The following is a 13,771-nucleotide window of genomic DNA, read 5'->3' on the forward strand; positions in this document are numbered from 1 at the left end:
GATTGGGGAGAAGGGGGGGTGGGGGGTCAGTGATCACTGGGGGAGCATGTAGGGGTCTGTACTTTGTCCCTGCAGTGGTTATCTGGTCATTTTGGATATCTTCTTGCGACTTAGACCTGGTTTTAGATGGCCTAAGTCACAACGTCCAAGTTCCGTCTAGGCAGTGTTAAACTTTCGGTTATACATGCAGTACGACTAAGTCTAGGACGGCCCACGTCCCGCCCAAATCCCACCCTCACCACTCCTCCTGAAATGCTCCTTTTAGCTCTGGGTGTACTGCACCACTGTGAAGGCCTAAGTCGTTTTTAGATACGTCTAAAACCCGGTTCGATTATCGGCACGTGGATGACTCGTCTTACTGATCGATTTAGGCCGCTTTTTAGACATATTTCCATTTTGATTATCAGCCCCATAATATCTCAAAAAATCTACACCGAAAGTAATTCTATAAAGGACTACCCATTAAGGGTTATAGTGGCACCAAAAAAATAAAAAGCATTAAGGTCCAGATTCTCCAACTGCCACCAATAGGTGCCCAAGCTCAGTAAAAAATTTAAAAAAAAATAAAAAAAGCACCGCTATTTAAATGACATTTTTAACCGAGTTTCAAGATACCTACCAGCGCTGGAATCATGCCATTTATTTAGTTTTATAACCTGTCTTTCCCAGGAGCCCAGAACGGGTCACAAGGATACGTACACAGTAGTTATCAGGATCCACAAATGGAATAAAAGTTTAACCAACTTTATCTCGAACGCTCTTTCTTACCAAACTTTTAGGAAGTCAAAACTTATCTCTTTGATAAATTTCTCCGACTCCGCTTCTGCCTTGATGTACTTCTAAAATTCTTCCGGGAAAAATTTGATTCATCTTACCATGCTAATATAATTTTGAAAGTCTTTTTTGTAATAGCGCTGTCTGTATACAGTCTCTTCCGTAAACCGCTTTGAACTGTTTGTGGTATTGCGTTATATAAAAATACAAATGATGATGTTGATGATTATCATAAATTATACAGAATTTAAGACTGGTATCAACAACACATGCTAAGGAGAAACTACGAACACATATCGATCTTTCGGCAAAGATGGGCACCAGAAATTTAGGCCAGGGTTTTCCAGGCCTACGTTTCCAGTGCCTACCTTTTGATGGGAATCGCTCCTTCATAGGCTCTTTAGACCACCTAATGCCACGGTGGGCGTAACTAATGCTGGCAGTTGCATTAGGCGGCCTAAAGCGCCTACAGATGTGCGATTCACAAAGGTAGGCGCCAGAAATGTAGACCTAGAAAACCCTGGCCTACATTTCCGGTGTCTTCTTTTGCCGAAGGCTCGATTCTGTACCTGGTGCTGTCGTGCAATTGACATGCGATTGGCGGTTGCTTTTAAGGCAAGTGCTCTTTTATAAACAGCAATCAAACGTTAAGGGAATAGCGCTTACGCCAGGATCTACAACTAACTTTAGTTATTAGATCTACATCACCTGAACCTTAGTGTAAATCCTCATGTCTAGATTAGGCACAATCCCCCTTATTCTATAAAATTGCACATAAATTGTAGAAATGCCTCTGATCGTGCCCCCTTTTTACACCTGGGTATAAAATTTATGCGCAGGTTCCTGTGCCTAACTGCACGCAAAGATTTAGACTGATATTCATTCAATTTTCTATACTGTTCCCCCAGGGGAGCTCAGAACGGTTTACAAAAATTTATTCAGGTACTCAACATTTTTCCCCATCTGTCCCAGCGGGCTCATAATCTATTTAATGTACCTGGGGCAATTGGGGGAGGGAGGGATTAAGTGACCCGCCCAGGGTCACAAGGAGCAGTGTGGGTTTGAGCCCATAATCTCAGGGTGCTGAGGCTGTAGCTTTAACCACTACACCACCCTAGAAATCAAAATGTAGTAGAAGTGAGCCAAGTATAGGACAATCAAGTCTTTGTGACATCACTGATGAAGTTGGCTCTTAGGCATTGGTGGAATGAGGCATTGTGATGTCACAACACCAGATCCGATTGTCAGAGGCTGAAACTTTTCACACTATTTGTTCATTCAATTTTCTATACCATTCTCCCAAGGGAGCTCAGAACGGTTTACATAAATGTATTCCGGTACTCAAGCATTTTTCCCTGTCTGTCTAATGCACCTGGGGCAATGGGGGGTATTAAGTGACTTGCCCAGGGTCACAAGGAGCAGCATGGGTTTGAACTCATCACCTCAGGGTGCTAAGGTTGTAGTTTTAACCACCGTGCCACACTCTCCCACTCTCCCAATTATCAGGGCCCAATTAATTATCAGTGCTAATTGTCACTTTATTCAATTAAATTGCACATACCCCCCAAATTCTATAAATAGTGCTAAAATTGTAAGTGCCAAGGACACCCTTATTTGCAGCCTACTCTATAATAGAAAAAGCAAGCACCCATGTCAATCGCATGTGTGTGTCGGGACCAATGCGAGGACCTTTATTAGGCCAGTATGTGCCTGGCAGCAGGACCACACCACCTTAGGACAGTGAGATGTCAACGGGAACAATAGCAAGCTATTCAATACACCTTCCCCCTGTGAGTTTAATATCTTAAATGGATAGAAGGCTCGCTCCAGTCATAATTTATATCTGCGAGCATCAGCCACTATTCTTCATAGGTCCTTACTGTACAGCATATCCTCAAAGTGTATGCAAAAACAGTATTTTGAATATATATACTTATTAGAGAATGACACGGTGGCGGTTTACCCGCGGCCACCGCATTTTAGCCGCGGGTCACCGCCGAAAACGGGGAAGAAAACTAGCAGTCGCTGCGGCGACAGGGACAAGGCCATTCACCGCCCGCGGGGCGGTGAATGGGTCTTGTCCCCGCAGTGAGGCATGAAGGATCGCGCGGTCCCCGCAGCTCACACCCGCCTGCCCAATCGATTCTAGTGTTTAGCCAGCTCTCTCCCTTCTCCTCACCTTAGTTTGTAGATTTTCTTTTTCGGCGACCCGCACGCTATCAAAGAGCCGCTGCTGCTCAGTTTCGATCTTCTGCTCTGACGCAACCGGAAACAGGAAGTTGCAGCAGAGCAGAAGATTGAACACTGAGCAGCCGCGCGTGTGCGGCTCTTTGTGAAAGCGTGCAGGTCGCTGAAAAAGAAAGCCTGCTAAATAAGGTGAGGAGAAGGGAGAGAACTGGCTAAACACTAGGATCGATTGGGCAGGCGGGTGGGGGCTGCGAGGACCGTGCGATCACCCGTGTTCCCGGCTCAGACTGTAAGGAGGGAGTGAAAGGGAAAAGGATTCTGGGCCAAGGTGATGAAAATGGAAAGAAAAACCCACAGCAGGAAAGAAAGGGAAGGACAGGCAGGTGAGCCAGATGCTAGAAGCAGGGGGGGGGGAAGAAAGAGGGAAAAAAGCTAGATGGGGTTGAAAAGAAGAGACACACTGGTATGGAAGAGGAAGATAGGGGAAATCTGGACACAGGAAGGTAACAGAAAGAGGGGAAATTATGTGCATGGGGCATAAGGACAGAGACAAAAAGGGGACATGCCATGGGGATGGTATATGGACACAGGGGGGGGCAATGGCAGATACATAGGGGAGATATTAGAAAAGTATATAAAATCGTACCCGTTTGAGGCTTTTATGTATGCAGCGGTGACGGTGACGGGGCAGTGAATAGGGTTGCAGTGGCGGTGACGGGGCGGTGAATGGGGTGGCAGTGGCGGTGACGGGGCGGTGAAGGGAATGACGGTGACGGGGCGGTGCAGAGGATGGTGAGACGGGGACGGGGCGGTGACGGGGACCAATTTTTTCACCGTGTCATTCTCTAATACTTATCTCAAAAATAAAAATTCTCTCATGGGACCATCTAGGGTTGTTACCATATGGCTCCAGAAAAAAAAAATAAAAAAAAAAAAAGACACGATTAAGACATCTGTGTTTTACTTCCACTGAAAGCAATGGAAGAAAAACCCGGATATGTCTCAATCCGTCCTTTTTCTGGAGCCATATAATAACCCTAGGACAATCTGACATGATCTGATTTTGCTTAAAGCTGGGTCAGGGTAGTGATACCTGAAGAATTTAATATAGCATCTCATTCTTAAAAACCAAAAAACAATCTCTTCCCCCTCACAAGAGGCAAAGCTGAAAAATTGATGCTCATTTGGTATCCATTTGACCCCTCTTCACCGAGACGATATAACAGCTGGTTCTAGGTAAGGGCTGTAGATAAGTCTGGGGTATGCTCGAGTGCAATGCTTCACGACTCATACTCATGGACATCTTACCCATTACCACACCAGATAACGTTGCATTTAAAACAAAACAAAAAAAAAAAGACAACACAAAACCCTCACAACAAAACCATACACGCCTAAGGTCAACATCCCACCTCCTTTTGGACCAAGGGCCTTACGAAGTTAAAAACATTACTCCACAGCGATTAAAACCAAGGTCTTAACAGTCTCAAACAGATCAACATTAAGAAACACCCTAAAGACACTGGATCATCTGTTATTCTATTGTCCCTTAATACTCAACTTTTGGAAATCAATACGGGGACATATTAATCTGGTTATGGAGACAGTGATTCCATTATCTTATGAAACACCAATCTATGGGACACTATTATCCCTTAAGCCACCAAGACATAAAAACAGATTGTTAGGAGTCCTGTCTGGGATAGCCATACAAATGATCACATCAAATTGGAAGAACTTTGATCGCTTGAATTTTAGTTTCCGTCGACACTCGCTATGCCTTTGTTATGGGATGGAAAAAACGATTGCTGATCAAAGGGGAAATTTTCAATTAGTATGGAGTCCGTTGACTAACTTTATCAATAACTGAAAGTTTATAACTTACACATCCAAGGGGTGGGAGGGAGTGGGGGGGGGGGGGTTCTTTTGACTTTTACAGAAATTAACAGGGGGGAGGTTACTGATGGAATCTATACTTATTTGGGTTGGAGGAAGGGAGGGGTAAAAATGATTGCTTATGGCTTATTGGAAGTTGTAAGTGTTTTATCTGGATTTATTATATGTCTGTGTAATTGTAAATGCACTGTTGATAGTTTGGAAAAGCAATAAAGATTTATTTAAAAAAACAAAACAAAAAAAAACCCCCAAAAACAACCAAAACAAACAACCCACACCCTAAAGCAGGATTCAGCAATTCCTGTTCTTGATATCTCCCACATATTCATTGTGAATATCCTGAAAACATGACCTGACTGGGACTTTAGAGAACCAGAATTGAATACCTCTGCCCTAAAGCGTCAACTCTTATCTACTTCAAGATACAATATGCAACAATGATTTTACAGCCGTTACACACACACAAAAAGACACCCGACTGCTGTGTAAGGCAGACAGCTGCAGGGCATTCACCTTTGAAGGGCATATCTGCCCTGGTCTTCAAGTACATTCTGCTACTTCGTTTGCTTCTCGTCGTCCGGACATTGTAGCCAATGCTGTTGCAGCGGTTCTTGCGGCAACTCAAGCAGATGCCCTTCTCGAAACGGTTCGAGTCCGTACACCGAAATGCAAAACTCTCCTTGTCCTTGTTCATGAGGGAGTCCAAAAAGAGGTGCACGGATCGTTCGTGTTCGCACTTCACCACGTTACCAACATCTGTGGAGGCAGATTTCAAGAGGCGATCAGAGGGGGGTGGGGGAGGAAGCAGTTCTGAGACTTGGCACAGAAGTGGAAGAAATAGCCACATATTTTGGTCAAAGAAGCAGAGTGCAGAGAATTGGGAGGGGGGAAAGACAAGGAGCCAACTAAGATGTATAAAAAAAATTTTTTTTTTTTAAAAAGGACAGAAATTCAGGTTACTTTGATTGTTGCCAAGAAATATTCTCAAAATTAGATTAAATGCGAGCTGATTTTTTAATTCAGCGATTCCTGGCTTTCAAAAATTGATTTTATTTTTTTTAGGTACAGTATGTGTTGCTACATTCAATTCAATTAGATTTAGGCACCAAAAAAAAAAGAATGTAAACATTTAAAAATCTATTTCCATGTATTAAAGAAGTGATACAGATATTAACAAATCTAATTAACAACAACAACAAAAAAAACAACAACCACCCACAACACACACATACTGGTCCAAATGCAGTGAAAAAAAATTAGATGAAATGAGTTTTATGTACATTCCTAGAACCTTTTATTATAACAAGAATATAAATATGGCTCCAAACTTTGATTGCAAATAGCACACCAAATTTGCAATCAGCTTCAATTCTTTAATAAATCATTTTACTTTTTTTTAGGACCTTCAGAGTTGAGCGCAGCAATCTATCATGTCTTAAGAAAGCTGCTCAGATCATCATCAATCCTTTATTTTATATTTTTACCTTTTCCTTAAACATTCTTTCAATAAAGATATACTTTTGAAATCTTTAAATATCATTTAAGATATTTAAAACACCCAAATAAGGCTTTTATCTTATTATGTTAAGGTTCTGTTGGCTCGGGACCCGCCGACATGTTTCACCTCCTCGGCTGTGACATGTCAGCGGGTCCCGAGCCGACAGAACCTTAACATAATAAGATAAGTGCCTTGTGAGAGGAAGAGGAAAATGCGGTAAGCTCTTGTATGAAGGAGAATACACTGAGTAAGTCCTTGTATGATACAGGTGAAGCACAGTAAGTCCTTTAGATAACGCTAAAGGTGAAGAGATCAGACCTCAAAATGGAAAAAATTCTCTCTCTCCTCTCCTACTATAATAAATCAGTGTATTAACAGTCTAAAAAAATGATTTATGAGACATTTCTGACTACACTTATCAGCTGTCATGAGCTACGAGAAGTGAAATCTATGATAAGGAACAAACAAGCAAAGATCCAACTCTTCTGCATGGCAACAGGCCTCACAGCTGCTATGATATCATAAAAGGATGAATCATATATAGAATTCTCAAGAATATCATTTAGCAAGAGTATCTTGTGATGAAAGGGCAGAAGGGGGGGGTGAAGCTTGGAATTGCTGATGTGGTAGATTAAAGGGTCATATGCGGGAAAAGATAGATTTTCTGGTAAACAGGACATGCATATGGTATGACACAGATATTATGAACCAATTAATGAATTAACAAATGTAATGATGTGCAAGAAATAACCAATAAAGATTTATCATGTGATTTAGACCAATGTGGTGCTGGCCACCAAGAAATGTATAAAAATAGGCCTTTAAGAGGAAGTAAGCAGAACAGACATCAAAGGATCCTCAGGCCTGAAGATCACATTCTGTTACTCTATATGCTGAATGATTTATTCTTGTAAGCTGTTACTGATTTATTAATAAATATACTTATTGATTGATACCAGTATATAGAGTGTGAGGTCTCTATCTCGGGGTAGGCCTAGGCAGCTGGCCAACCTCACTTTTTAGCTCTCCCCAGACATAAATGAAGGTGATTATTTGGAATGCTCAACACCCAAAGACCTGAGCGCTGGTATATGGGGGGGAAAAATAAAAATAAAAAAAAAATGTATGACATGATTGGCAGCTGTTCCATGGGTGCTGCAGTTCATAACGAGCAAGGAAAGTCCTTCCAGCCTGTCCCCGTTAAACCTCAATACAAGGGGCAGGAGAAAAATCTCCAGCCTTATAACAAAAGGGACCTCTTGTATGCCACACCAGCTCAAAACAGCAGTTTCACCAGTTTCTACTAACACATACCTACAATGAAGTGAGAAAGTATTTTCCCCTCTTGATCTCCCCTATTGTATATATCACACTGAATGGCGACTGATCTTTACATAAAAATGTGATGTTAGAACCTGAGAAAAACCCATTAAAATTTTTTTTTATTATTTATTTAAGAAACATTATCCAACACCCATATGAAAAAAGTTCACTGCCCTTTTCACTCATCCAACCAAGTTTAATTGGTAATTAGATTCAGCCGATTGAACACAGCCAGCCCCGTTAAGGCTCGATATCTAGTGATGTTTGAGATTCATCGTGAGGGTAAAGCAGTCACCATAAAAGTTTCTTTTTTTTTTTAAATTCTTTATTCATTTTTTTATGTTACAACAAGTATAGCAATTAAACTCATATGAACTTAAAGATACACACTTGATTAACTCTCATATAAGCATAAAGTTTAACATTTCATTACAAATTAATATTCTATAATATTTTAAATATTATGTAAGAAATCTAAAATTTAAATCATTCTAATTGAATATAATAATCCCCCACCCCTCCCTCCCTATTCAATAATACATAAAATCATCCTTACTGTGAAAACTATTCAAATACTCATGTATTATATAATAACAACAAGTAAAACCCACCCCTTTTCCCCCCTAAACAAATTATCTTATCATGGGAAAAGTTAATCATTCATTACAAAAATCCATAAAAGTTTCTACAGATGTGCTATGCCATGAGCAAAATAATTCCAGGGCAGATGAGAGAAAAAAAAAATCTGTAGCCTTTTCCAGACTTGATATTTTAACAAAAACATTTCTAAAGCTCTGGGACTCCCCTGAACCACCTTCAGAGCCATTATCTCCAAATTGGGAATATTTTGGAACAGTGGTGAAATCTTCCCAGGAGTGGTCAACCTGCCAAAATTGCAGCAACAACTCATCTAGAAAGTCAAAAAATATATCCCAGAACATCCAAAGAACTGCAGGACCTCTCTAGCCTTAGCCAAGATCAGTGCGACTCCACAATAAAATAAAAGACTAAAGCTTAAATGAGATTCATCGGATAGCAGCAAAGCAAAAAAAAAAAACACTGCTGTCCAAGAGTAACATCAAACCTCATCCCACACTGGCAAAACGCAGTGTGGCACTAAGCGCTAGCGAGTCACAAAAGAAAAGCGCCGAGTGAGTAAGTCTCTTGTCCCGTCACAGCCTTACGGCAAAACACCAGCTAGCCATTGCCGGCAGTGGATCGGAGAAGTGACCTGAGATTCATCAGGCAGACACAGCACACACGGAATGGATTGAACCCTTCTGACATATCACTTGAGCAAGATAAGTTCTTTATTTTTTTGCCATTAAGGGCATCTTTTACTAAGGTGCGCTAGCGTTTTTAGCGCACACAGGAAATTACCGTACGCTACGCTTCTAGAACTAACGCCAGCTCAATGCTGGCGTTAAGGTCTAGCGCGCAATGTAGAACGCGCTATTCCATGTGTTTAAAGTCCTTGCACACCTTAGTAAAAGGAGCCCGAAGAGTTCTGAAGACTAATTTGTCACTTTGTTTCACCTTCAAGTACTTAAGTGTTTAAAGGGTTGACATGTGCATTGATGTTGCTCGAGCGGGAGGGGTGGGGTTTTTTTTTTAGTGATGAGGTCATTCCCCTCTCCAGTATGCTTGTTCAGTCTTGTACTTGCAGCATACGGGGATCCGAGGCTTCCCCCCCCCCCCTCCTTTATAAGTAATTCAAGTTTTTTGAAACAGTTTTGAAGCAGTTCAGTGACTTGAAAGATTCTTCATACACCAGAGATTGCTTATGGAATACCAACAAATTTCTAAACCGAGAGAGGTATTATTGGTGGAGTTAATTATCACTACTAGTATTTTAGCCCGTTACATTAACGGGTGCTAGAATATATGTCTGTGTGTCTTTATTTCTGTCTCTCTCTCCCTCCCGCTTCTCTCTCTCACCCTGGCCCCCTTTGTCTGTCTGTCTTTCTGTGTCTCTCCCTGCCCCTGTGTCTTTCTTCTTTTCTTTCTATCTGTCTCTCTCCCTGCCTCCTATGCAGCAGCATTTCTCTCCCACCATTTCCCTGTGCAGCAGCCACAGCAGGATTCCCTCCCCCTCCATCACTTCCCTGTGCAGCAGCAGCGTTTCCCCTACCCCCCTTTCCCTTCCTGCATTCTGGCCGGCTCCCTTAGTCCCTTACCACCCCCCCTTCCCTTCCCGTGGTCCCGACTAACCTTCCGATTTCAGCAGCGTCTACAGCACTATACACACTGCTGCTTCGGGGCCTTCAGTAGAAGGCCCCGAAGCAGCGTGTGTAGAGTGCTGCAGACGCTGCTTGAATCTGAAGGTTTCAGGACCCGCAGCCTTTGTCGGACCCGAAGTGAGCCCTTGGGGGGGGGGGGGTTGTTTGTTTGTTTTACGCGGGCCCAACCTGGAGCAGGAGGAGAAGCCTGGGAGGCAGCAATTAAAGTCCGTTCCGGCCCCCGCTGTCGTCCTGGCCAGTTCACATCCTTCAGACTGCAAGAGCTGCCGCATCCAACAGGCTCCGCGCTGCCACGCGCATGCGCACTCCTACCTGCGGGTCCCTACAGCTCACGGAAAACGGGAGCACGCAGGTGGGAGTGCGCATGCGCACTTAGGGCTTTATTATATTAGATATTTATATGCAGGTCGAAGAGAAACATCAAGTCACTTAATCCCCCATTGCCCCAGGTACATTAGATAGAGTGTGATATGGGGAAAAATGCTCGAGTACTTGAATGTAAACCACAGGCTCTAAGTGGTATATAAATACTAACCTACAGGGCTGCAGCCAACTGTGGAGCAAGTCCTGGTTGTGTGCAAGGAGGTTTCTAGCTGACAAACTGGGGGGGGATCCCTGCCAGCAGCAGCATGAGTGTGCCCGCCCATGGCTGTACCACTTCTGCGAAACTTAAAATTGAGTCATTAAGAATCACCTTACTATGACTTACTCCCTCCTTACCCTGCTAGGGACTGCGTTTGTTGGCTGCTCAGCAACCCCAGAGAGCTGAAGACCTGAACTCTGAATGAAACCCAGGTACAGTCTCCAATAGGGAAGCTTTAGTTTGTTGCTCGCTATGCTAAGCCCCAGTCTGTACATCATACTGGGCGGTGGCGAAAAGGGCGAACAGAATGCTAGGAATGATAAAGAAGGGGGGGGGGATCACGAACAGATCGGAGAAGGTTATCATGCCGCTGTACTGGGCCATGGTGCGCCCTCACCTGGAGGACTGCGTCCAGCATTGGTCACCGTACATGAAAAAAAAAAAAAGAGACATGATACTACTCGAACAGGTCCAGAGAAGAGCGACTAGGATGGTTAAGGGGTTGGAGGAACCAGTGACGTACCTAGCATATGTGACACCCGAGGCCTATCACTCTTTGACACACACCCCCCCATCTATATCAAAAATATGATTTTTATTAACAATCCACATATCGCACAACAAGAGAGTACCTAGGAAAGGCAGCATCTTAAACACTGTAGTGAGCACTAGAACACCAACACATACATTGTAAAACTAAACAAGCCAGATCCCGCACAGTCAATTGATCCTGCAGTCAATGCCAACTGAAAACTATGTTCTTTTCATACACACAGAACAGAGATACACCCTCGCCTAATATGGAATAATCAAACTAAAAATAGAAATATGTAGACAAAAGTTAAACTGAACCGCCAAGAAACCAGACTCTGCATACAATGCAACACCACAAAAACAGTGACACATGTCCCCTAATACTGTGCAAAATATAAGACAGATGTAAATTTGAAAAAACTGATACATAATCACCACTTTACTAATTAGCAAACAAAAATAAAACAAATGAGAAAGAAAATACCATTTTATTGGACTAATCCATTTTTCAATTAGCTTTCAGATGCCAAATCTTTCTTCAGAACAGTACAGTGTACTGCTGTTATGCTATCCTGTCCTGAGGAAAGGGTTTAGTCCAAAAAATTGCCTTACTTCCATTTCCTGTTTATAAACTTTTATCAATACAGTTACAATACTACTTGATTCTAAGTAAAGCAACAGAAAAATCTTTCTACCTTTTGTCGTTTCTTCTTTAATCATCTTCTCTTTGCTCTCTTCTTTCTATACAGGGCTTGTACTCTCCCTTCCATTCAACATCTGTCCTCTCTTTGCCCCTTCCACCCAGCTTCTGCCCTCTCTCTCTACCCCTTCCATCTACTGCCCACACTCTGTTTGCCCCTTCCATCTACTGTCCACCCTCTCTCTCTTCCGTATGGCATCTTCCCTCTTTCTATGACCCTGCAATAAACTGTATATCCGGGCTCCCTTCTCTCCTTTGCACACGATTTATTTCAGCTTCACCCCCTCTCCATTTTTCTTTCTCCACCCCCTCCCCTATGCTTTGTCATCTCTCTCTTTCTCTTCTCCTTTCCTTCCTTCCCACTCCACACCATGGTGTGGTATCTATCTCCTTCCCTCCCCTCCCCCCATGCCATGGCATTTCTTTCTCCCCCTCCATGGTCTTGTATCTCCTTTCCTTTTTTCCTTTCCCTCCCTCCCATGGACTTGGCATCTCTGGTTCCTCTCCCTTGTCTTCCTTCTCCCCTCTCTCTCCCCCCAATTGGGTGCAGCAGCAGCAGCATGTCTCCCCCCCCCCTTTCCCCTGTGCAGCAGCAGAATTTCTTTCCCCTTCCCCTGTGCAGCAGCAGCAGCATTTCTCCCCTTCCCCTGTGCGGCATTTCTTCCCCCCCCTTCCCTGTGCAGCAGCAACATCTCTTCCCTGCCCAGCATGTCTGGCCAGTTCACCTGCTCAAAGCAGCAGGCGTCTACACCTCACACGATCAGCAGCTGCGTTGGAAGCCTTCTCTGACATTGTGACAAAGGGAACGCTTCCGATGCAACCGCGGATTGCATGAGGAGCCGACGCCTGCAGCTTTGAGCAGGGGAGCCAGCCAGAAATGAAACAACCGCAGGAGAGAGCACAAGCTGGGACGGACACACTGTTTACAGCAGGGATGCCCACACTTTTTGGGCTTGGTAGCTACTTTTAAAATGACCAAGTCAAAAATGATCTACCAACAATAAAATTAAAAAAAAAACAAAAACACAAAGCACACTGTATGCAGAGAAAATGTTAAATTATAATTTATATTCATGGTTTTTTCAAAGAGGTCAAGGCAGATGACTCTATGCAATGTCACCTCTATACAAAAATAGACAAATACCTCCGCCCTTTTTATTAAACCGCGATAGTGGTTTTAGTGCAAGGAGCTGTGCTGAATGCCTCGCGCTGCTCAACGCTCATAGGCTCCCTGTGCTAAAAACCGCTACTGCGGTTTAGTAAAGGGGGCCATAGTGCAAAATATAGACAGCCGATATAAAATTATCAAAACGGACACATTTTGATCACTAAATTGAAATTAAAATCATTTTCCTACCTTTTTGTCTGGTGATTTCATGAGTCTCTGGTCCTTCTTCTGTAAAGCCAATATTTCTTTTTCTGCCTTTCTTTCTCTCTCCCCCTGGCCCCCCTCTTTATTTATGCCTTTCTTTCTCGCTCCCCCTAGCCCCCACAAAGCCATCATGCCAATTTCTCCACTTCCGATTCTTTCCTTACCCCCACCCTCAAGCCAGCAGCCGATTTCTCCCTGCTCCTTCCCCAAGCCAGGCCTGACGCTTACAAGCGCTGGGCCCACAAGACTTCACCTCCGGCATCAGTTCTAACGGGGAGGTAGTTCCAGGCCAGCCAGACAGCGATTGGCTGGCCCAGAACTTCCTCTCCGATATTAGAATTGACGCTGGAGATCTTGTGGGCCCTGCACTTTTTCCCTGCCCGCCTCACCTTTTTCCTCTACCTACCACGCAGTTGCTGGCTGGGTTAAGGTGTGACTCTGCGGGGGAGCCGGTGCCGGGATGCGGTGGTTAGACGAAGCAGCGGCAGAATAGGGAGGGTGGCTGGTTGTGCACCCCCTTGGGGCGTGCATCCGGGGCGGACCGCCCCCCCCCCTCCCCCTTGATCGCCACTGGGAGGAACTGCTGTACAGCGAAAGATTAGAGAAACTGGGCCTCTTCTCCCTCAAACAGAGGAGATTGAATGTTTCGATCATGTCCCCTCTC

General features: G+C 43.7%; 1 protein-coding gene across 6 annotated transcripts in view; it reads right to left on the reverse strand.

The window, feature by feature from the left end:
- The window catches only part of LIPG (lipase G, endothelial type), a 58,531-nt gene that overhangs the window by 20,824 nt on the left and 23,936 nt on the right, over positions 1-13,771 (reverse strand). For 5 of the 6 annotated variants that reach the window (XM_033934695.1, XM_033934686.1, XM_033934664.1 and 2 more), the window contains one exon: positions 5,371-5,613. The exons of the other annotated variant lie outside the window; for it this stretch is intronic. In XM_033934695.1, the coding sequence (XP_033790586.1) occupies positions 5,371-5,613 (243 nt within the window). The remainder of the gene's footprint in view (positions 1-5,370; positions 5,614-13,771) is intronic. 6 annotated transcript variants of the gene reach the window in all.

The sequence above is a fragment of the Geotrypetes seraphini genome, chromosome 1 (genome assembly GCF_902459505.1).
Source record: "Geotrypetes seraphini chromosome 1, aGeoSer1.1, whole genome shotgun sequence".
NCBI lineage: Eukaryota > Metazoa > Chordata > Amphibia > Gymnophiona > Dermophiidae > Geotrypetes > Geotrypetes seraphini.